Source organism: Lepisma saccharinum (assembly GCF_977018435.1).
Source record: "Lepisma saccharinum chromosome 12 unlocalized genomic scaffold, izLepSacc3.1 SUPER_12_unloc_1, whole genome shotgun sequence".
Lineage (NCBI taxonomy): Eukaryota > Metazoa > Arthropoda > Insecta > Zygentoma > Lepismatidae > Lepisma > Lepisma saccharinum.
In genome coordinates this window covers 16,599,651-16,623,018 of record NW_028142891.1, presented here as the reverse complement: position 1 = coordinate 16,623,018, position 23,368 = coordinate 16,599,651, and the positions used below count along the sequence as shown (strand labels likewise).

The 23,368-nt window shown below is 36.0% G+C and overlaps 1 protein-coding gene across 7 annotated transcripts in view; it reads right to left on the bottom strand.

The window, feature by feature from the left end:
• LOC145982200 (uncharacterized) overlaps window positions 1-23,368 on the bottom strand; it is a 303,625-nt gene that overhangs the window by 26,339 nt on the left and 253,918 nt on the right. For 4 of the 7 annotated variants that reach the window (XM_083115765.1, XM_083115764.1, XM_083115766.1 and 1 more), the window contains 7 exons: window positions 20,947-21,113; window positions 18,918-19,123; window positions 17,508-17,557; window positions 14,994-15,371; window positions 9,958-10,011; window positions 3,484-3,558; window positions 1,115-1,201 (listed from right to left, as the gene is read on the bottom strand). In XM_083115765.1, coding sequence (XP_082971891.1) covers window positions 1,115-1,201; window positions 3,484-3,558; window positions 9,958-10,011; window positions 14,994-15,371; window positions 17,508-17,557; window positions 18,918-19,123; window positions 20,947-21,113 — 1,017 coding nt within the window. The remainder of the gene's footprint in view (window positions 1-1,114; window positions 1,202-3,483; window positions 3,559-9,957; window positions 10,012-14,993; window positions 15,372-17,507; window positions 17,558-18,917; window positions 19,124-20,946; window positions 21,114-23,368) is intronic. The other 3 variants (XM_083115768.1, XM_083115769.1, XM_083115770.1) reach the window with 3 other exon arrangements.

Below are 23,368 nucleotides of genomic sequence, written 5' to 3'. Positions count from 1 at the left end.
ATGTAAGAGATCTTAGAAAACAGAAGGGGGACAAATAACGGATTCAGCATAACAAGTAAGATGAAGCATCTCATGTTCATGTAAGGAAAGTGAAATTAAGAAAACTATAGAAAACGCCAGACTAATTATAATAGATGTTGTCAACGTTACATTGTTGTAATATAGCAACTTAACTGGAACTTAACAGGAAAATAATTCTACAATGCAAGCAATGCGTACATACAAGAAAAACTATTAATTATAATAAATGGAAAGGATGAAAGTGTCACGCACATAAGACACTTCACCCCACCATACATTAACAAATTGTTGTAAACCTAAGGGAAACCAAAGAGGTGTGACCTAGAGTCTGCATCGCAGGAGAGTGAGGCCCGGAACAGCTAGGTACCTTTGCACCTGCAAGTCCCGTGACTTCAATCCTGTACTATCAGCACACCCTCTCTACGTTTGGGAAGTAAAAGATTTGGTTTTGTTTCTTGAGGAATTGACTGTCGTGACTAGGGATGGGATTTTAAGGTGCAAAATTATGGTCGGGAATGAGAGAAAAAATGTTTTCCAAAAGGTGCTGATTCAATGCTCTCTTCTTATGCACCTTCTGTATATAATGTGCGCAGACTGCATAGTGAACTGTGGTTCTGCTGAATAAACTTCGTGTATTCTTTTGCAGGTTTTTCTACGTTATCTTGGGAACTATTGGGGCTGCAATGGTTATATTATACCGTTTCATAGCTCTCGTTCTGCTCTACAAAATGAGATTACAGGGTTTTATGTAACTGCTGCAGAAGAGTGAAAATAATTTATGTTTCTGTCCAACTTTTTAACAAAACATGAAAGAAAAGGAAGGGATAAGGTGCTGAAGGATCAAACAGGGGATAAATGTGCTAATCTCATGAAAAGGTGCAACAAAGTGTGTTCATTTTACTTGATTTAATGTCCTAAAATACATATTTCAAATGATTGGTATGAAAACAGCTATATTTTTGGAAAGGTACTGCCCCTTAAAATCCGTTCTCTAGTCATGACGTACAAGCAGCTACATGTCAATTAATCTGTCCCATCCCAATTATGAAGTAAAGGTGAAACTCGATATCTAGCATATAAACACATAACTTACCTGTTTGGAGGAAACCTGTAGATATCAATATATTCTGATGCCTTTGAAACTATGGCAGTGGAAGGTTTCAGTGTTGGGCGAGAACGTCTGAAATGTCAAAGTTATCTTTGAGCAAAAAAATATTACCAAATTGAAAGAATTGAATATAAATATATAAAAATAATTTAATTAATTAATTGTTTGCATTCTTATGAGCTTGCTATTTGACACACACATGCATGTTAATTAAAGTAATATTTTACTAAAACATTTAAATGTTTCAAAGTAATGAAAATATTATTGTGTAATTTTGAGAGAACAATATTGAAATATTATAAATAAGAATGGTAACAGTGTGTAGAAACTTCATTGAAATGCCATGAGCTGTATCAGCTATACTTTGAAAAGTATAGAATTGCAAAATAGAAATTATTTTTATGGACTGTTCTTTTTGCAGTATGTGTTCCAATAGATATTGAATAGTAACTTAAAACTACAATAGTGCCATTGAAAAGTTAACATCACATCCACAATTAGGAAGTTAACTTGGTGCAGTAGGTGAGTAATTTAAAAAAACTTTCAAGTTCCCATTCTATTGTGTAAGTATCTACGGTATACATATTTATCATAAATATTTACAAATATTTGTATGTACATTCCTAAAACTATAATATTTTGCTGAATAGTCAATTAATGCTCATATTTTTTTCTGAAGATGTATTTATTTCACTTGTGCACAAATTGAAGCAAATTATTTGCCCAACGTAACACTTGGATGATCTATCACCTCACACCATCAATTTGCATTCATTTCAAAACTGTTATTTTTGGGCCAATAATATCAAATTGTGATATGTACAGTGCCGATTCATTAATATTAGCTAAAATGTGAAGACTGTAACATCGCAGGTGCCGACCTCAATTGTGGAATGTTTAGCACAGCATGATGCAAAGGCCAGGGGTCATGGGTTTGAATCACAGCCTTGGCATTTAGACACCATTAAAGCCAAGTTTGTTTATATCGCTTAGAACCTACAAATGAACTGAAACTTCAAATGTGATGTAATATCTAAGTATAGATATCCATATGAGTTTGCGTAATACTTTTATAATAAAGGTAAAATGAAGAACAACAATCACATTGAAATTAATCGTCTACTGCTGCTTTCAGAAAAACACATTATCTTTTTTAATTGTTGTAATATTGTTGCCTTTATTTTTGTAACTGATTTCATCTCATTTTTTATTGGCTCTTTTAAATGGCAAGCATATTGAAGAATTTCAGTCACTAAAGGAAAAAAAAGTTCTCATTAAAATTAATTATTTCATCTGACTGGAAATTATAAATATTTCTTCATTTCAATAAAAACAGCACTTAATGTATTGACAAAGGAATATACATCGTGCATCAGCAGAATCTCGACAAAGTTGAAGTTTCTGCTAAATTTGACTTCGGCATTCTGCTCGACATCTTTAATTATTTGCTCGTTTCAGCTTCACTTAAGCCTCTGGACGCCAGCAGTAGTTGGTTGTTGACACGTCAAGAGAGTAGACTTGTGTGTGTGTGTGTGTGTGTAAGTAGTGCACAACATTGAAATGGTCAGGTTAGTGAGATCAACGGTGCAGTACAATCAGAGTGTGGTGATTGTTTTTGCACTGTAAGGTCGCCAACTGAAATATAATGTTTTTGGGTACCTGAGATCAATTGTGTACTACATCTCACACAAGCATGAAGCCTTGGAGAAAAATTCATTCAAAGAAGAAGACAACAGGGACTCCGGCAGTTGTCCAAAGAGCCCAAGAGCTGGTTTTGGAAGTCCCAGGGATGTTGCTTAGGAATGGCAACCACCATGGTTGCAAGTGAGGCCAGTATGTATTGGATCACTGGAGAGGACCTGAGATACACATCCTACATGATCAAGGTATGACAGATGCTGTCTGAGGCTGCCAAGGCCACGAGAGTTGCCCGATGCAACTTGTGGGGTATGTTTTTGTCCAAGGAATTCTAGCCTCCTAATACTCCAGATTTGAACCCTGCCTTTAGGCACCAGGCACCATTCTTGGAATTGGACTGAGAGCAGTTAAAGAGTGTGTGCCCATGGTACAGGCAGAGATTTGAGGTAATGATCGAAGCGAAAGGGGATTACATTGAATAACAGGACTCAGGAGGATCACTTCAGTGACATATAAAAAGTTGTTTAGTAAGTGTAAGTGTTTGACAAATAAAAACTTGCTATAATGCACTGTTTGTTTCATCCAGATTTTGCTGATGCACCCTGTATAAATTTTCATAATTATGATACTGTTATGGAGGCATCTTCTTTAACATTGTGTGAAGGAATACCTTCATAGAAACTAAAGCAAAACAAAATTTCTCATTGAAATCTTACCCGCTGGAACTTGAGCCTGCATTGGAACTAACATATGAGGCACTTCCGCGATTCCTACTTGCACTATTGTTTTCTCTGTTGAAATAAATTTCATCCATAAATAAAATTAACATTTAGCAGTACAAATGATGCTTTATAAAGAATCCAGTTGTACACAATATTGGAATGATAATGTCTTTTTTTTTTAATTAAAATTTTTCTGTTTCATTAAATTCATGTCAGTTGCAAGTCTTAATTAGACCAGATGTTAGGCAAAATTCCTATACTTCATTGTTACAGATACCATAAAAATGACTTACTATAAGTTCATGTAAGGGTATTAGAGTTTAGTACTTGAAAGATTATTTTGCCTATTTTTGTGTATAATGCCTATAAATCTGATTTTCGAACTTAACTTTGCATTGTATTAAAAACTTGAAATGTGCATTAGCCAATATTTTCTGTATGCGTTATACGTACTTTCACTCCATATTGTAAAAATCCACTTCATATTTTGATTACATTTGTGGCTACTCAAAACTTCTTTCTGAAAGGACATGTTTTTGTTTTTTCAAATTTGTGGCTTCTATTGTGCACGATCAGTCACAATCAATACCCCCATCCCTTCCTTAATCTGTCAATCACTTCCTTTCATTCAACTGCAAACACTTGTGGATGTCATGTTGGAGGTAATCTGCAAGTTACAGAGGGACATCGTGACCTACCGTCTCTCAGTTCGTTTTCCTCATCCACTGCAGACTGATGTTCTCTGCAAGTGGTCAAAAGTGTTGGTGGGTTCTCTTTGTCATTTACTGGGCAGTTGTTTCACCATTCCAAAAGACCCACACAATTAAAAACCAAACTGACAAATTCCATGCAACAATTCGGTAATGTATTTTCGACTGATGAATCTATCTTATATTGCAAAGCCTGTGAAACATCAGTGAATGTCACAAAAATTATCATATTTTGCAGCATGTACAAACTGCAAAACTGCTCTTAGAGCATGATTTAGAGATGTGTAGTAAGTTTTTAGTGCATATTTACTAGATTTCTAGTGTCTATTTTGACTATTTTTAGTGCCTAACATCCGGTCTCTAGTCATAATTTACAGAGATTCAACAAATTAAAGTAACAATAAATCAAATAAGAATTATTTACAGTCTTTAATACCAATAACATGCTTTTCTGTTAGTTGCTGGTTATGTAAGCCCCAACAAACCACTAATATTAGTGTTGCAGTCAAATTATGTGCAATAAAGGAACACTAGAGAAGCAAATATGTACAGTAAGTAGCTAAAGTCTATTTTTGGTATATACTTACTTTTTCCTCAATCTTTCACCACATCATGTGGCTTCTTCAGGAGTTAAGACGAGAATAGTCAAAGTTTAAAACATGGGGAGGTAAGTTGGGTTAAAAAGTTAAAACATTTCACAATAAATAAATGGCCAACAGGAAGTGCGGCCATCTTTGCTTGCTGGCAACCAGGCAGGCAGCCATGTTGAATAAGACAGTCAGTTGCCGGCCTGATATAGAGTAGGAAGCAGTGACAGTCTTTTGCCTTCAATTTTAACCTTTTTAACCCAACTTACCTCCCCATGTTTTAAACTTTGACTGTCTTAACTCCTGAAGAAGCCACATGATGTGGTGAAAGATTGAGTAAAAAGTAAGTACATGCCATAGCTTAGCATTTCAGCTACTTAGTGAAATGATGCATGTGATGTAACTATGCTTTATCTAAATATATATATACATATTTGTTCAATGATTGAAACACTTCAGATGCATACATGATTTCATAAACTCGGTGAAAGGTTTCTGGAAAAAAAGTCAAAAATAAAATGAAGTGAACTGGCATTAAACAGAATGAATTTTGATAGAAAATTCATACTACCGATGTAGTATCTACCAGTGGTAGCTACCAGTGTAGCTCCATTAATTATGATGATGTCACAAAATAATTTTAGAATGTTGATGGAATAACTGATGTAATGATGGAGGTTTAGGTTTTATTTATAAATTAATTTTTCTTAAATACACACACACACAAATGATAATTCACATTGCAAATTTCACATACCGTTCTCTTTTTATGATATGCATATATTTGATCTTGATGTATTTTTAACTTTTCATGTAACAAATAATAATATTTACAACTCTCCCAATTTTGAAGAAAAATATACACATTAACATTTTCGAAAGTAGTAATTTTGAAAATTGGACATTTCCTCTTCGACCCTAATTGTTGTACATTGTTAAAGTGTCCTTTTGTTCTATTAATAAATGTAAAAGTGAAATTTGTCCGAAAAGAGCAATGGTTGAGGAGTTATAGCCCATTTTATAAGATCTATCTCATAATACTCAGATGGAAACAAATGACTTTTTCAAACTCCACTTGATAGTAATAGTAACAATGTTTTCTAATTCAAGTATGTCATGCCTTCATGTGCATACCAGTGAACAAACAAAACAGAACTTCATGTGTAGTCTTGAAGGAATGCCTCATTAATTCTGCCACATGGTGCTGGAAAAACATTTTCCCATCCGTCCACTAAGGAATACTTTCAAGTAACACAAATACTTTGCACCATTAACATTCATAAGGATCAACTTCAATTGGAAAATGAAAATGGAAGGAAACATATGTGAAAAGGAAGTTGAAACTATCAGATTCTGCACCTTCCTACTTTGCCTATCTTTGGAACATCTGGGTAAAGGAAAATGATGTCATATTATATCTTGTTATGTAATGTCACAATTTACAGAGAAAAATTATGCCTTTTTTCTTTATTCTTACTGTAACTATTTGTTTATTTGATTATTTAATGCTATTTTGATGTAATGTTATGTATAGTTACAAGGGTTGTTTAGAAAGTAATGCCCCACATTTATTTTATTAAGAACTGTTTATGAATGAAATTCACAGTCAGCAAAGGAACATGCTTCAGCTGCTTTTCTACAAATTCTGCATTCAGTTCTATGGTCTTGCATCATTGCAGAACAAGGGTATGTTTCCATCCCTGTGCCAGGTTCAATCTCGTTCCTGTAGTTATCTCTTGACAGTCCCAACATCACTTTCATCATCTTCAAACCTCATTACGTCCTTCATTTAGCCAAACAGACAGCAATCTGATGGAGCAAGATCCGGGTGTAGAATGGATGGGGGAGTACAGTACAACCAAGTTAAGCAATTGCCTCCTTTGTTCTCAAGCTTGTGTGGGGGTGCTGTCGAGAGGCGCAGCAGTTAACTCCGATGCTTACATGACCACCCTTCAAAAACTCAAGAAGCTATTAAATCAAGTACAGACTAACAGGTATTTCAGAGACATCTTGTTCCATGACAATGCCTGCCCACACACTAGCCTGAGGACAATGGATGCAATCGCTAAACTTGGTTGTACTGTGCTTCCCCATCCATCCTACATCCCAGATCTTGCCCCATCAGAATGCTATCTGTTTAGCCCAATGGAGGACTCAATGTACGTAATTATGTTTGAAGACAACGAAAGCATTCTTGCAGCTGTACGGGAACAAGATAGGACCTGGTACAGGGACAGCAAACATGCCCTTTGGTGGCACAAAGGCATAGAACTGAATGAAGACTATGTATAATAAATAGTTCTCAATAAAATAATGTGGGACATTACTTTTTTTGAACAACCCTTGTACAGTGTCTCTCAAAAGTCTTAGGACATCGACATTTTAAACTAGTCAACCCAATTTACGCAAGGCATTGGTGGGTTGCATGCAGAGTTAGGCTGAATTTCAGGGTTGCCACATACACAATAGATATTTATGAAATAGCCGAAAGAAATAAAAACAAATATTATTGTATAAAATAATAAAAATATCACTATTGTATCGAAAATGACAAAAATCTTTCTCAAAGAAAAAAAATAGGTTTTCTAGTATTTCATCACTGATGAGTCTACAGAAAGGAAAAGACGCGAGCGGAAATGAAAGGTGACAAAGGAGAGGAGAAAGAGAAAGCAAAGGTAGAAGAGGAAAAGTAGAGGTGAAAAGAAAAAGAGGAAAGACGAGGAGATGAGAAGTAGTGAGAAGAAAGGGAAAATATTCTAGGAGAGATGAGGAATATGGAGCAAAGAGAGAAGAGAGGAGGAAAACGAGAGGAGAAGAGAGGAGTGGAGAGTAGAGTAAAAGAGAGAAAAATAGAAGAATGAAAAGAAGAGGCAAAGAGTGCAGTGGAGTCGTAAATGAAGGCAGGAGTGGAGAAGAGGGGGATGGAGACAAGATGCGAGAAAAGTAGGGAAGGCTTATGAGATAAAAGCAGAGGAGGAATGAAGAGAAGATGGAGAAGGAGAAGAGAAGAACAGAAGGGACTAGAGACGAGAGGAGAGAAGAGGTAGTTGCAGAAAATATCGTATCAGCATCTAGAATTGATGCATTGATTAAATTATCAACATAAAACATTCAAAAACACTTTGAAATGTATTAGAGAATGTATTAGATCGGTGCAAAATGCCTTTTAGCTGAGTACAGAGCAAGAAAAAGTCTTCCACGTAAAATCTTTGATTTTATCTGCGATTATATCACTAAAAGCATGAATGTAATTTTAATATTTATAAGAAATATCCAATTTTTCTCTTTCTTTCAGAAAGTATTTCTCATTTGCTACAATAATACTGATATTTTTTCTACTTTTATACAATAATACTTAGATTTATTTATTTCGTGTATTTCATAAATATCTATTGTGCATGTGGCAACTCTGAAATTGAGCCTAACTCTACACGCAACCCACCAACGCATTGTGTAAATTGGGTTGCCTAGTTTAAAATATCGTTGTCCTAAAACTTTTGAGAGACACTGAACATACATGAATGATAATGAAGTAGTTATAATGATGAGAAAACGAGGCAGTGTGTACTCTATGATGAATTCAACTTACAAATTAGCATGTGTTCAGCATTAATCTCTAATATCATTTACAATATAGTCACGCAATAGAACTAGTGTTGTTTACATTACTAAGAGTAATTTATTGTCTATTCTGACATAAATAGTGCATATAGAGAAAGGATAGACTATTTAGAAGAAAGTTTTCTACAAAGTGCAATTTTGTGAAAATTAAACATGCGCTGATCATATATATTAGAATACTTGAAATACATGCAAATTTCAGAAATTTTGACTATAGATATGAAGGAAGCAAATGCAACTCCAAGAATGTACATTCTTTAAATCAACTTCAACACAACTCTTGCTGAATCAGTACCCTTTTAAGTTAAGGCTCTGTTGGGCCTTTGGCCGATGCCAACCGTCAACATTCAAGCTTGGCACTGAAGTTCCCAGGTTCGAATCGCAGCCAAGGCATGGATGTTCTTTGTGATTATCCTTACATGAAGTCGTTTTCAAAAGTTCATCTCCTTTTGAAAAACCCCTATGATATTCCAAACTCTGAAAAATTACATTGCTTACAATTCCTTCTAGAGCACTGGTTCTCAACCTTTTTTCAGTTGGGGATCCACCTTGAAGGATATTACACTCCATGGGACCCATGAGCAGAATTACTTGTCGGGGTGTGCACCCAGTTTTGTAATCCAAGCAGTCTCGATAGCAATGTGAAATTATGACAGTTGACACCTTTTGGCAAATGCATACACACAGGCTGTCGGACATATCAAGTGACATCTTAAGTCAACATGCATGTGAGATACAACAGATAATTAAGAACCCGTTGCTGCGACTGAAACGAAAACGACAGATATCCAATTCCCTTGAGTTAAACATCAGAGATATGCCGCTAATAAACAATGATAGAGTGTGAATAACAGAAATGTAGAGTTTATACTAAATACAACACGGGTTGAATTTAAATTGTTAGAACAATATATCTTCATAATTAAATGTAATAGGTTTTTAAGACACAGTAAATAAATTTTCAAGCCCGACTTCACGACCCACCAAACTCCCCTTGGGACCCAGCATTGAGTCCTGCCCCATAGGTTGAGAAATGATGTTCTAGAGCATTCATGTGAATCTTCGTCTGGTTTGCTCCTGTTGTTGCCTACATATTATCAATGTAGATTTACGAAGTAATGAAAGTATAAAATAAAAAAAAACACGAAGATTCTCAGAAATGCTCTGAAGCAATTCTAACCAGATGTAATTTTCCAGAATTCGGAATATCATAGCAATTTTTCGAAAAAAGAGGAAATTTCAAAAAACTCCTTCGCTGGCATCAGCCAAAAGTCCAGCTGAGCCTTAATAAATAGATGTTATTGCATTAAATTATGGGCATATGTAATATTTTAGGAATTCGTATTCTACATCGCAAACAGAAGTTGTTTATCTTGTTACTTTATTTTTTTTAGATACGTTGTGTGTATTTTTGAGTATTTGCTTTATTTTATTTTATCTTTTGCTCTAACACAGAAAAGTACCTACAAGAAAGTGAGTAAGAAAGATGAAGCGATGCAATATTGTTAGAGTCTCGTACAAAGCATCTATTTGGAAAGTATCAACCATACCTGGAGTATACTGTAGTGGATTGGCTTTCAGGGGAAGCCGTTGTAGGCCTAACTCTGTCCATGGAAAGCAAAAGTTTCTTTTAAAGTTATAGTTTCAGAGTGTGAAAAAATTATGCAGTCAGAAAATAATTATTTATTGTTTTCGTTAAAATTCAGCTTAGATTGAAGTACAGTTACTTTGAATTATTTACAAGGAAGTTAAGAAAAAATAAATATAGTAGCTACTCTAAAAATAAAATCTTTTATTATGCAAGTGCATAATGATGTATTTACAAACTTAGCAAACTTTGATATTGAAATTGAGTAAACCACTCATTATATATTATTGGACATTTTTATTCACTTGTATAATTATTTTGTATATATGAAGTAATGCAAATCAACCAGGTAAAAATATTATGTGAGTTCCATTGATATTAACGGTCTGTATTCTACTTCAAAATCAGTGTGTTGTGTTTGTTACAAGGGCTAGATAAAAAGTAGTGGTAAGACGTGAGTCGTGAGTATGTGAGCAATGGGGTTGCCACGGATGTTAACGGAAGGTTAGACGAGCAAGTGTTGTGAGTGGGAACGGCTGTGTGTTATTCAAATACTGCAGTGCCTTGAAGAGGTACACGAGGAGAGTGCAAGCTCCCCAACAATTTATGTATATGGAATTGTGTTACTCCAAAGCATACTGCACCTTGCTGTACGTCACAGGCTAATCAGTCTACTACTTCAATTTCTTGGAACACCATCTTCGTCTCACACTCGGGAGAAAGCGATGGTACTTGCTGCAGGCCAATGCAAGATGTCACACTGATAATGCTGTTGCAGGGTCTTGCGTAACTGGCGATGGGAGGTAGTGGAATACCTGCCATTTTCACCCATGCAATTATGATCTCTTAACAAAAATGAAAGAACCACTTCACAGGTAGGATTACTACACAAGAGAAGCAATCATCCGTGCCATAGGACAGTCACTGCAAGATATCAACAAAAATGGACGCTGACGGTGTACAACGCCTTCCACAAGTGTAACAGAATATGGTCAACATGGTAGGGGGGGATTACATTGAAGCAATATAACTGATGTATCCTCTGCCAATAAAGCCTGGCACAAATTATAGCAGTGTTGCCACTACTTTTTATCCAGTCCTTGTATTTTGAGCACCATTCTTGAATGTGACTGTGTTCTTCTTCATCATTTCCTGCTGTTACTTAAAACTTGTATTATTGACTGATATTTATGTAAGCAGAACCAAAATTACGTTCTTTAATTAATATAGTTTCACTTGGTTTTCTCTCTGAAAGACAATTTTATGTATCTAGAAATATATAAGAAATAATAATAATATAAATGTTTAAATTATATCTTAATATAATTTGTAAGTCTATTCATAATTATATATAAACTAATTGATATTGTATTGTTATTTTTAATTGAATAGCTTACATGTAGTTAAGATTGCCAAAATTTGTATTAAAACAACTGTCCTGGCAAGGAAATTAGTGTAAAATAGATGAAGAATTAAATATTTATTGAATAGGAAACAAGGATGTTAGATCCAGTTGATGAAAAGTAGAGTTCCTCATTAATATTTCATGCATTAAGTAGTAATGTACATAAAACTGCTTTAGTAGTGTCAATGATTCATCAACATTTAAGTATTAAATATTTGCATTTACTAGTTTTAAAAATTAACCCTTACAAAATATATGCAATGAATCACTAGATATATTCTCTTTAAATATATTCTAAATTTAACATTGCTATTTCCTTTCTTCTTATACTTTTTTTTTAAGTGTGTATGAAATGAATGGTTTATTTTATGAAAATATACTTTGTATTTGGGCAAATGTATGGCTGCCTCTTTAGTAATATTTTGATGCAGTAATTTTCATTTACTGTCAGTAATATTTGTAATTTCTTGGTACCTATCAGAGCTACCGAAACTGATTTTCACAAAAGTGTTTGCTTTCAAAAAATAATTAATATTTTCCTAAATTGTTAATACCTATTTTATGGAACCACATAAATTATTACCTGCTTTGGTGGCCAAAATGGTAACTGGATTTCATGTAATTATGAAGTTTATTTAATGTGATTATGCAAATTAAACTGAAATATTCAAACTTCTTTTAAATATGTTTACTATCACTTTATGTTCAGTGTAATTAATAACATTAGAAATAATTTATTCTTTCTGATGTTAGCTTGTATATGGTTTTCGATATTAACATGGACATCACAAAAAATGCAAAAACTTGATAAATGTAGAATGCTACACAGCATAATTTAAACTAGAAATATTTACATATGTTAAGTACAAAGTCAGCAAACTGCAAACTCTATGCTCAGGTCTACTTGCTGTAATATGTATGTGTACAGAAATATGTACATATGGATGTGTTTGAACAAACACATGCTCATACTTACATACATAAATAATAACCCATGGCATAACAGCTCATGAGGACAGGGCCTACCTACCAACAACCGGCCTCATTCCCACCCTCTAAGGGGGGAGAACATCCAACCAGTTACGGGGTGACGTGTGGTCAGCACGACGAACCCCCAGTCGTTGTTGTGGGTTTTCATGACCGGGTTAAACTCATTTGAAGCTCCCCAATTTCCTCACGATGGTGTTTCCCATGCACTGACCAAAATCCCAGGAGATAAGTTGTTATGCTTCCCCCAGGAGACTCGAACTTGCATGCATCCCGAAGTCAGAGCCCAAAGCATGACGCCTTAGACCACTTGGCCATAGTGTGGGATGTACATACATCACACAAAATTATCAACTATTTCGTTTGCTATAGTATAATGCTTTTTTGATGTGACAACATGTTTCAACACCTCCCACACAGAAATAAGGTTTAAAATAATATTACTTATGAGGTTAAAGAAAATAATATCTTCCCAATGAAGTTGATAACTTTGCATATTTTCTGTAGGCCACCCTCATGGCGTAGTGGTAATGTCATCTTGTAATCAAGAGGTCCCACAGTTCAATACCTGGTGGAGGCACACACTGGTTTGGATCCCACTGTAGACTGTAGGTCCAGTCCCTGTTAGCCTTTATTTCAAGTGAACTTAAAATAAACTCCGATCAAAGCATATTTTCTATCTAGCTGTTTTGTTACACATTAATAGACTTCATTAATAATATTTTTTGTGATCCTTTGAAATTAGTTTGGAAATGCTAAAAATCTGCCAACATGTACAGGCCATGCAGTCTAAGGTGCAAACTTTGGGGTTCAACTATGGGACGTGTGGAGGTTTGTGTCTCCTGGGGAAAGCGTAACAATTTCGCCTGAGATTTCGGCCTGTGTATGGGACCAGCGGCGACCCACCATCGTGAATAAATTGGGGGAGCTACAAATGAGTAGTGTAACCCAGTCATAGAAAACTCACAACAATGACCGGGGGTTTGTCATCATCTGATTGGATGATCTCCCACCTCTGGTGGAAATGAGGCTTGCAGTCGGTATGTATGCACTGACCCTTGTGGGCTGTTCTGCCATGGGTTTTCTACATCACAACAAAAAGGAGTAGGGTAATACAGTACGTGGTCGTTGAAAGAGAAAGATTCCAAGTTTTGCAGGCACTTTTCAGTTGTTAGGGGAGTTCCTGTCAGGCAGTATGGTAGAGAAATGGTATTACATTTTGGAATGTGCAATAATTAAGTCAATCATCATCTGAAACTACGTAAACGTAGACCTATATTGAGAGTTATCAGAATTGCAACAATGCAGTACCACTTTGGCAGACAGGCAATGCTGGGTTTAATTGGATTATGAGGTAGACATTTGCCACGTGATGAAGTGCCAATATATCAAGCATTTATAGACGTAATGGAGATGAACTTCTAATTCTTTATTTGAATCATTCCAGCTCATGAAATATATTCTTTGCAACTCCATATGATGGAATTCCATTTTGACTGATGACATTATAATATTGTGTTTCCTATTTTCTTCTGCAGGTGTCTAGGTTTACAATTAATTATAGAGCCTTCACATGACTTATGCTATAATGTCACTATAATTACATGAAATCCAGTCACAGTGCATTTTTTTACATGTGTATATGTATACCTGGCTGTACATGTGTGCAAGTGTGTGTTTCTCTAGCATGTATTCTTTTTAATAAATGTGTATTTTCATTAAAAGTTTTTATCTCAGGGTGGCAACAACTAAAGTTCTCCCACTCCGAGCCCTGTGAAGTCTGTTCGAAGCATTGGCTTGTGGTGAAACTAACTATAGAGGCCATGAAGAACATGGAGAAGCAAATGCGATGTTGAAAGATTTCAAATTTTCACCGCCAGGTGGAAATATGGTGCTTACAATTAAATTTCCCTTACTTGGAGCCCTGTGGAGGCCGTTCGAAGCAAGGGATTGTGGTGAAACTTGGTAGAGAGACTATGAGGAAGCAAATGGTGATGAAAAATAAAATGTTAAAATTTCACCACCAGGTGCAAATTTGGCACTGAAATAACAACAATCAAAATTTGAACATGCAAAACTTTATTTCGAATTTATGTCAGTACAGCAGTGTTCATTATACGCACTGTCAATATGAATACTCTTTTGCAGGTATAAGATAGCTTCATCAATGGTCACGCAAAGTGTTTCCCAGCATCTTGTTCACTGTGAACCAGATTTCAGTGACACATTTCCACCTGGTGATTAAATTTTAAATATATTTTCATCAGCACTCGCTTCCGCCATGGTCTCCATAGCATCTATAACAAGTTTCACACAATCCTATACTTCAAACGGGCTCTGAGTTGGGGAACTTCAATTCTAAGTGCCACATTACCACCTGGTGGTGAAAATTTGAACTATTTTTTTTCAGCAGCAATCATCAGTTCTCCATGGTCTCCTCAGCCTCTACGCCAAATTTCATCGCAATCCGATGCTTCAAACTGGCTACTGAGGTATCTGAGTAGAAGAGCTGTAATTATGACCACCTGGTATAATCCACACAGTTAATAGGTGCTTCAACACTGATTGCACCAAAATATCTTTTAAAGTCATTGTGATAAACGTACCTTACTTGTGGTTTGTTTGAACGACCACAACCACCGTAAGAATCTGTTTCAGAGCAAATCTTGGAACGGGAATTGCTTGAACTCTGGCTAGCTCCACCCCTAGAGCGAGATGCAGCCGCTAGGGGTGAACTGCTCTGTGTGGACTTATTGTTTTGGTAAACAACCCTTCCTCTGGGGATGGATTCAGAGTTTCTGGTAAGGTAGGCAAAGGATTCGTTTCTGGCAGGAAGGGCGGTGGTGGTGACACGTATGGTTTGCCTGGTTGGGGAAGGAACCCGCCTCGGGGTGGGTGACTCGGGGGCGTAAGTTGAAGTGGTGGTGTAGGGAGTGGAGTGAGTGGTTGTCACTGACGAAGGGCCTCTTGCTCTATTCCTATTTCTGTTAGGGAGAAAACAGAAGATGCATTTAACTATATCTTGGTAAGCTGTCTCTTGCTTAGAAGTAAAAGTTTGTTGTGTCAATCATCTTTTCCATTAAGTAGGAACTGCAGGTTTCCTAGTGACGTGATTCGAACAAGTGTTCTCACGTTACCAGTCAGGTTAAGTTGTCATTTACTTCCAACACATGCTATCAAAACGTTAGAAGCTAACACCGACTGAACCTGGCTGGTAATCCAAGAACGCTTATTCAAATCTCTTTCATTGTACATGTGATTGATTTTTCGGTAGTTTTTGTAAAATTTATAATGTGAGGTGGTTATAATTCAAGTTCCCTTACCCAGAGCCCTCTGGAGTCCATTTGAAGCGTCGGATTGAGTGTAACTTTTATATAGGGGCTACAGAGACCATGGGGAAGTGAATGCTAATGAAAAAGAAAAATACTTGAAATTTTCACCAGCAGGTGGAAATGTGGCGCTGAAACAAAAACAGCCAGAAGTTGGACATGCAAAACCTTATATTTAGTTCATCAGTATAGCAGTTCAATATGCATACCATGAACATGAATGACCCTTTGGAAGCATAAGACAATGGTCATACAAAGAGTTTCCCAGGACATTGTTCACTGTCCACAAGATTTCAGCGCCACTTTCCACCTGGTGATGAATATTTTAACTATATTTTTTCGTCAGCATTCACTTCCCCATTGTCTCCATATCCTTGTTACCAAGTTTCACTGCAATTTGATGCTTTGAACAGAGTCAGAGGGCTCTGGGTAGGGGAACTTGAATTTTGACCACCTGGCACACAAGATGAAATATGAGCTGTCCAGGTGACTCTAGATGTCAATATATTTACATGGAAACAACTTCATATTTATTCCCAACTCAGCCATATTCTACTGTAAATATCCGTCAAGAGGTAGTTTGTTCATATTAATATTATGCATGCTTAAAATGGTGTGAACATAAAGCAAATTATTGTAAATCAGCTATATTTACATGAATGAATGAATGGCAATTTGAGAAGCCTTCATCTGTTAACTATTTTTCTTCTTACCATACCATGAAGCTATTAATAGCCATTTCTTCATATAATACAGCTGTAAAATCTTTACACCACCACTCCAAAAGCTCTTGTTCTAAATTATACTAATTGTGTGTGTTGATAAATACAAGGGCTGGACAAAAAGGTAGTGGCAACACTGCTGTCACATGTGAGTCACATGTCTGTGACCCATGGGACTGTGGCTGATAACGGAAGGTTCAATGAGCGAGTGTGTGAGGTGGGAGGAGGAGGAGACTACAAGCTTGCCAACAATATGTTCATCAAATAGGAACAATGTGTGTGGATCGAAATTGAAGTGGCATGTGGTCGGAGTACACAAGATTCTTGTCAGTGACTGTGTGAGGCATGCTGTGTTGCCTTATTGTACAGTTGCATGATGGATGAAAGAGTTTCGTGAAGGCAAGGATGCCGGGATGTTGTTCACACTGCCAATGCTTTGACGTAACTGGCATTGGAACACACGCCGTATTCACCCGGCATGAATCCGTGCTATAACGATCTCTTTACAAAAATGGAAGAATCACTTTCCGGGAAGCATTACAACACAAAAGAATCCATCATCTGTGCCATAGAGCAGTCACTGCAAGACATTAAAAGAAATGGGTGAGCTGACTATGTACGACATGTTCCACAAGTGTAGAAGAAGGTGGTCGACATGGAAAGCAATTACATTGAAGCAATGTAATGTATACTCTGCCAATAAAGCCTCGCATGAATTATAGCCACTACTTTTATCCAGCCCTTGTATATATGTATATATACACAATGTGAAATTATCCTTTGATAATCTTACATATGGCATCTATCTCTCATTTGGATTTAGAAGTAACAAGAAATTAGATTTTGAAAAGTCAAGGAAACAATGCCACAGAACTATACAGATTAAAGAAAGAAAATTAAAAAAATCTGGGTTTGAGCAAATATTCACAAAGAGATAACCATTGCTGTTATGCATGGAAAAATATAACAATTTTATGTACAGAAATGTTCATCACCCAGAGCCAAAGTTTATAGTTACAGTGTAAATAAATACATTGTATATTGTAAATAAAAGGTCTCATGTACTTACCGAGGTGGTGCACGTGTAGATTGTTGTTGACGATATTGCAGCTGCTCATCCTGAAATGTTGAAATAATATTTTAATGAACAGATTATAAAAATGTATGCAAATTCACATCACCCCCACTCATCACAGGATCAAGAAAGTGTGGGGCGTTAACCCCACACCCCCTATATGCCTTCATGACATGGTGCTAAGCACAGGGGAGCACTTTACCTTTACAATTTATATGCAAATTCATCTTATAAATTAATAAAATATTTGAATGATAAAGGCAAAATATTCACTACCAGGTGTAAATGTGATACGCCTTGTTTATTTTGGCTATATGTAATATTTTATTTGTTTTCTGTTAATTTCACAGAAATCTGTATGATTTATTTGTTAGTTTCAATACTGTTGTTTGTGTTGATTTAAATTTGTAATTTTTGCTGTATATATTTGTTACATGCAATATCGGAAGCAGAAGTCATTTCCGGTTTATAAACATTTGTAGAACTGTCCAATCTTTTATTGATTCCGTTGCCGGGACAACAGTGCGTGAAAAGGAAAAAGTAAGTTGAGTTGCGTGAGATGATGTTAATTTTGTGAAAAACACTGTCATAAAGGAAAAGCCGCAGCTTAATTGAAATGTGATTGTCTTTATGAATATTGTTGTTATTTTGCAGTGATTGTTTAAAGGTAAAATGTGATTTTAAATTTGTAAAGTGGCAAGAAACTATTTCTTTTTCAAATCGTTACATCCTGAGAATGCTCAGTGTAGCATAACATTAAGGAGAGTCTCATAACTCTGCCGCACAGGAAAATTGGGTAGCTACTGTGACATAGTGATCCAGTAGCGAACACCAGAAAGGAACGTCACAAATGTGGCACTTAGAATTAAAATTTTCCTACTCAGAGCCTTTTCGAAGCAACTGATTGTAGTGAAACTTGGTATAGAAGCTATAAAGACTATGGGGAAGGGAATGCTGGTGAAATTTTAAAAAATCAAATTTTCATCACCAGGTGGAAATGTGGCATTTAGAATTTAATTTTTCTCCACTCGGAGCTCTTGGGAGCCCATTTGAAGCAAGAAATTGCAGTGAAACTTTGTATAGAGACTATGGAAGCCATCGAAAAGTGAATGCTGATTAAAATTATTAGTTTAAATTTTCACCACCAGGTGGAAACATAGTGCTGATATAACAACAACTAGTAGTAGGACATGCAAAAACTTTGAGTTTATGCCAGTACAGCAGTGTTCAATGTGCATGCTGTTGATGTGAATGAACCCTTGGAAGCATTTGACAGCATCTTATATGCTGACAAATACGGTACTTATAGAAATTTTTCTTTGATGATTTCATAACGACAGCAATGTTCCCCTGACTGAAAATGTTTGTCATGTTTAACTCAGTGCAGTAATGTTTAAAACTCACCTGTGAATTGTAGTCATTGTAATCTTGTGATCCAACAGACTGGGTATACACGTTTTGAACCTCTGGCCTGTAAGATGGTTGTGAGAAGGTGTTGGCTCTTCCTCCAGTGTAAGTATTCTGTTGCTGTTGGGGCTGTTGAGGCTGTTGAGGCTGTTGCTGCCTTTGTCCACTGTATGTGTTCTGGCCGCCACTGTATTGTGAATAGTCTGTGCAAGAAATTGGACATATGTTATATAAAATAATTTTATTCCATCATGAGATTTAACAACACTATTAAGTCACATTGATTTAACAACAATGTAGATAAGTAAATACACAGTCTAACAATTAAGTAATGAGACAATCATTATAAAATGGACAGGAAAGAAAATATTTGAAAATTGCCTGTTTATTACTCAAAGTAAATTCCTCCTGTGTCAATACAGCAATTGGCACGGTTGGCCAGGGATTCAAATGACATCTGCAAGTCTTCATGTGGCCTGACTGGAAGAATGCACGTCACAACCTCTTGGATGCTCCTGTGCTTGTAAAAAGTGTGTAATTTCAGAAGCAGCTTCACTTTTAGGAACAGGAAATAATCACAGGGGAATAAATCTGGAGTGTAGGGAGGATGATTCAACACACTCACTTGTTTTTGGACTAGTAATACCTAGACAACTGCTGCTTGCTGACACCGTGCATTATCGTGGAACAGGAACCCATAATCATTCAGAGCACTATGATAGTAACAGCCAATTACAGTTTCACCCTCTGAAACAATTTCATGATGAATAATTCCTGTGCTGTTGTAAGAAACACAACATTGTCTTCACCTTTGATTTTTTGGAGCTGTATTTTCTTGCCTCTTAGTAAATTTAGTGACTTCCATTCTGCGATTTATCGTTTCGTAGGAGGACTGTAGCGAAGTTTATTCCCGCAAGCAGTTTTCTGAATGTCTTTCATGAAACTTGATGCTCACTCGCTGCTCCATGGTGATTATGTGATGACACCCTTACACCTCCCTCACGACATGATGGCATAATTCCCAACATGCCCTTCACAAGTTCATGAGGTGTTGCCAGGTTGTAGATTATAGACCACACTACATCGTGAACATGTTACTTCACAGATAGAATGCACATGTGGGACAACATAAAATCAGTCTCATTGCTTAACTGTTGGACTGTGTAGATACCAAGTAACCACATCATGTATACAGGCAGGCTTTGGGTCACCGGACCATAAGTTATTGAGTCTTTTCCATTGTTGTGAATGTATAATACACTATTGTTTCATACCAGGCACAGATTGATGGGGAGGATAATAGGGGCGATGTAGCCTCTCAACTGCCAAGTTTTTGGATGCCTAATATTTTTGAAGACTCAAGTGTTGTGTCTTTTCTTAACAGGTTTGATTTTTTTTTTTTTTTTTAGTTTGATTTGAGACTACTTTATGTTCATGATAGGCAAATCGGAACTGGGCATACAGTTTTAATTTGGATCTGAACCACTGTGCAAAATGCCTCTAAAGGGGATCAAACCTCTTAAGTTCAGTTTACCATGGCAAAAGGAGGAATTATATTAATGACATACAATAATAATCATCTATTCCAGTCCTGGACCTGTATTTTTGCAATACTCTATGCCAATCTCTATAATATGGGAGTCAGCTTGATTCCTGTTCACAGTACTATATGTTGCGTATACAAAACAGTGCAAGTGTAGGTTAGAATTGATTCTTGGTGAGTTGAGGTACCCAACTGAAATTTACTGCTCCCAACTGTAGCTCTTGGATCCGCCACTAATGGGTACAGCATGTGAACAATTTCTACAATTAGCTCACATCACACCATCATTTTAATTTATCTATCAAAAGAATAATAATACTCATCATTTCTACGATTTTCTGAAAAACTGGAAAAAAGATGGTATTTTCAGGCTTGTCCACAAAGGGTTACCATAAAGTTTGATTTTGTTATATGATTCAAAACTTTTCCCCTGCATTTGACTACTCTCTTTGTTTAGAGTCAGTCAATTAAAATTCTACTCACCAACATCACGATATAATTCAACATCCTCATCGTAGAGAGCATAGTAGGGATCATACTGAGTGCCAAACTGTGAGCTGTTGTACTGGTTCAGCACTGGACGAGAGCTTGGAGTAGCACTCACTTGCACCGCTGGTTCCGAATATACAGGAGCACGGCTTGGATCTGGCCTGGAAAATTAAGTCCATTTAATTTTATAGAATACTTTAGAGTGAAATAAGATGGATGAATGATAAATAAGTTGTGTGTAAAATACAGGGAGATTCTGAACGATGGGAAGAAACTTCAGGAGGTGATTCCTGACAGGACAAGGAACAAAAAATGTCCATATGAATATATGTTCGGTGTTTTCCAAGATAGATGGCACCACCCATAGTCATGGCAGGAGTCTCCCGTAAAAGCACTAGTTGCCTAACGTGGGGAAAGAAATACAGGCTATTTTCGCAAACGGACCAAAATTCATGTTTCCAGATACTCAAAATTTGCTATTTTTGATGTTTTGAGAAATTTCGTAAAAGCAAAAGAAGGTGAAAGAAAATGTGGAACGTCTGCTAAGCTCGTATACATTGCAATCAGGTCTTCCTCGGTGGCGTACGTGTTGTGTCACGTACTACACTTGCAATTCTGTGCCTGAAGCTGGAAATTTTTCCAATTGATTCCGATAGCCAATATGAGTTTCTAGACACACTATCGGAACCAATTGGTCAATTGTAATGAATTGTGTTCTATTGGAAAGTATTTGGTTGTTTTCAGTAGATTGCTACATAAACACACACTAATGAAAAATTTTTATCTACGAGTATACAACTGTAAATGCCATGGAGAAATCAGATAAAGCAACTAAAACAAATCTCTGGTAAAGCATGTAGAATTTGCTACTTAGGAATGCTTTCACATACAAAAACAATTCAAATATATGAACACGTTTTTTTAGTCTGTAGCTTGTTTGTGTTTAACACGCTTGTAGAAAATTGGAAAACATACTGTTTCAGTCATAAATTGACATGTTGTTCTTCCTATATACATGCGAAAACAGCAAAATATTAGGTTAAAGTAAGAATCCGATCCACAACACGTGAAAAAGTGTTGAGGTCAACTAAGGTGATCAAAAGATCGCTCATTTTTCCAATTGCATTACACATACATAAGAATAACATTGGAAATTACATATTCAAAAAGACAAAAACTACACAAAAATTTATTCCAACTAATAGGTGTTTTAAGGTTGAGTTAGTTCTGACTTCAGTAGTATGCATTATAATTCAGAAGAAATTCAGTTCAAATGTGCTGGTTTTCCAATGAACTTCTAAATCACAAGAAATGTGGGGTCAAGATTTAAACTACCTACGCTTTGAACCAATAAATGAATTTGTAACATATTGAGTCTACAATACATATAAATTGGATGTAATCCACCACTTGGAAATTGTTCTGCATTTCCAATTGATCTCAGTTGAGATTCCGATTGAAACCAATTCATTCCGATACCTATATTGAGCATCCAATAGAATCCAATTCAATCCAGGCATGATGGCGGGTGTGCCATCTATCTTGGAACACATGCACTTACTGACATATGTTCATATGGACAATTTTGTTCCTTGTTCTGTCAGTAATCACCTCCTGAAGTTCGTCCCCATTGTTCAGAATCACCCTGAATAGTGAATATTCTACTCCTAAAGTCTGGATTGCATGTGATGTATAGATATGCATTCTTATTCCAAGATCAATTTTTGAAATTGTAAATCATACAATGCTCTACATTATGACCATGCTAGCAAATAGCTCAAAGAAAGTATTCTGTGATCAGAATTACCATTACAAGGCAAGATTTTTTTCTCATAAAGATGAATCTCTACTTTTTTATGTGATGCAAAAATTATAAGAGAAACGTGATGATGATCTAATAATATGCATTAATACATACAAAATTAAACATTTTACACAATGATCAGAAATATTGTGCAAAGTGCAATAAAGAAAAATTGCTCTGTGTCAATTTACTTCTTTGTGAAAGTTGAAATCCAAACAGAGAAAATTATTTCAGTACAAGAAAGGAAACAAATTGAGCTTCAATTATTGAAGGAGATGTGTTTGATTATTATCAATATCTTATGCTAATAAGATCGGAAACTGGAGATCCTGCATCATGTAAATTTTGTTTGGGAAATATAACTCTGGCATATTTTCTCTTCTTCCAAGTTTCTGTTGCAAAAACTGTATTGAACAAAAAATTAGAAATGGATAGAAAAATAGAACATCTGCAGAGGTAATCAGAATCAGTCTCCAAGTTGACATCTCAACACCATATTTTCGTATTGGCCAAACAAGAAGCCATACATGGTTGTGGCCATTCAGTATTAAGAAAATTCCTGATATTGAGATGAACTACTTCTAAATTCACTAATACACCATAAAACATTAT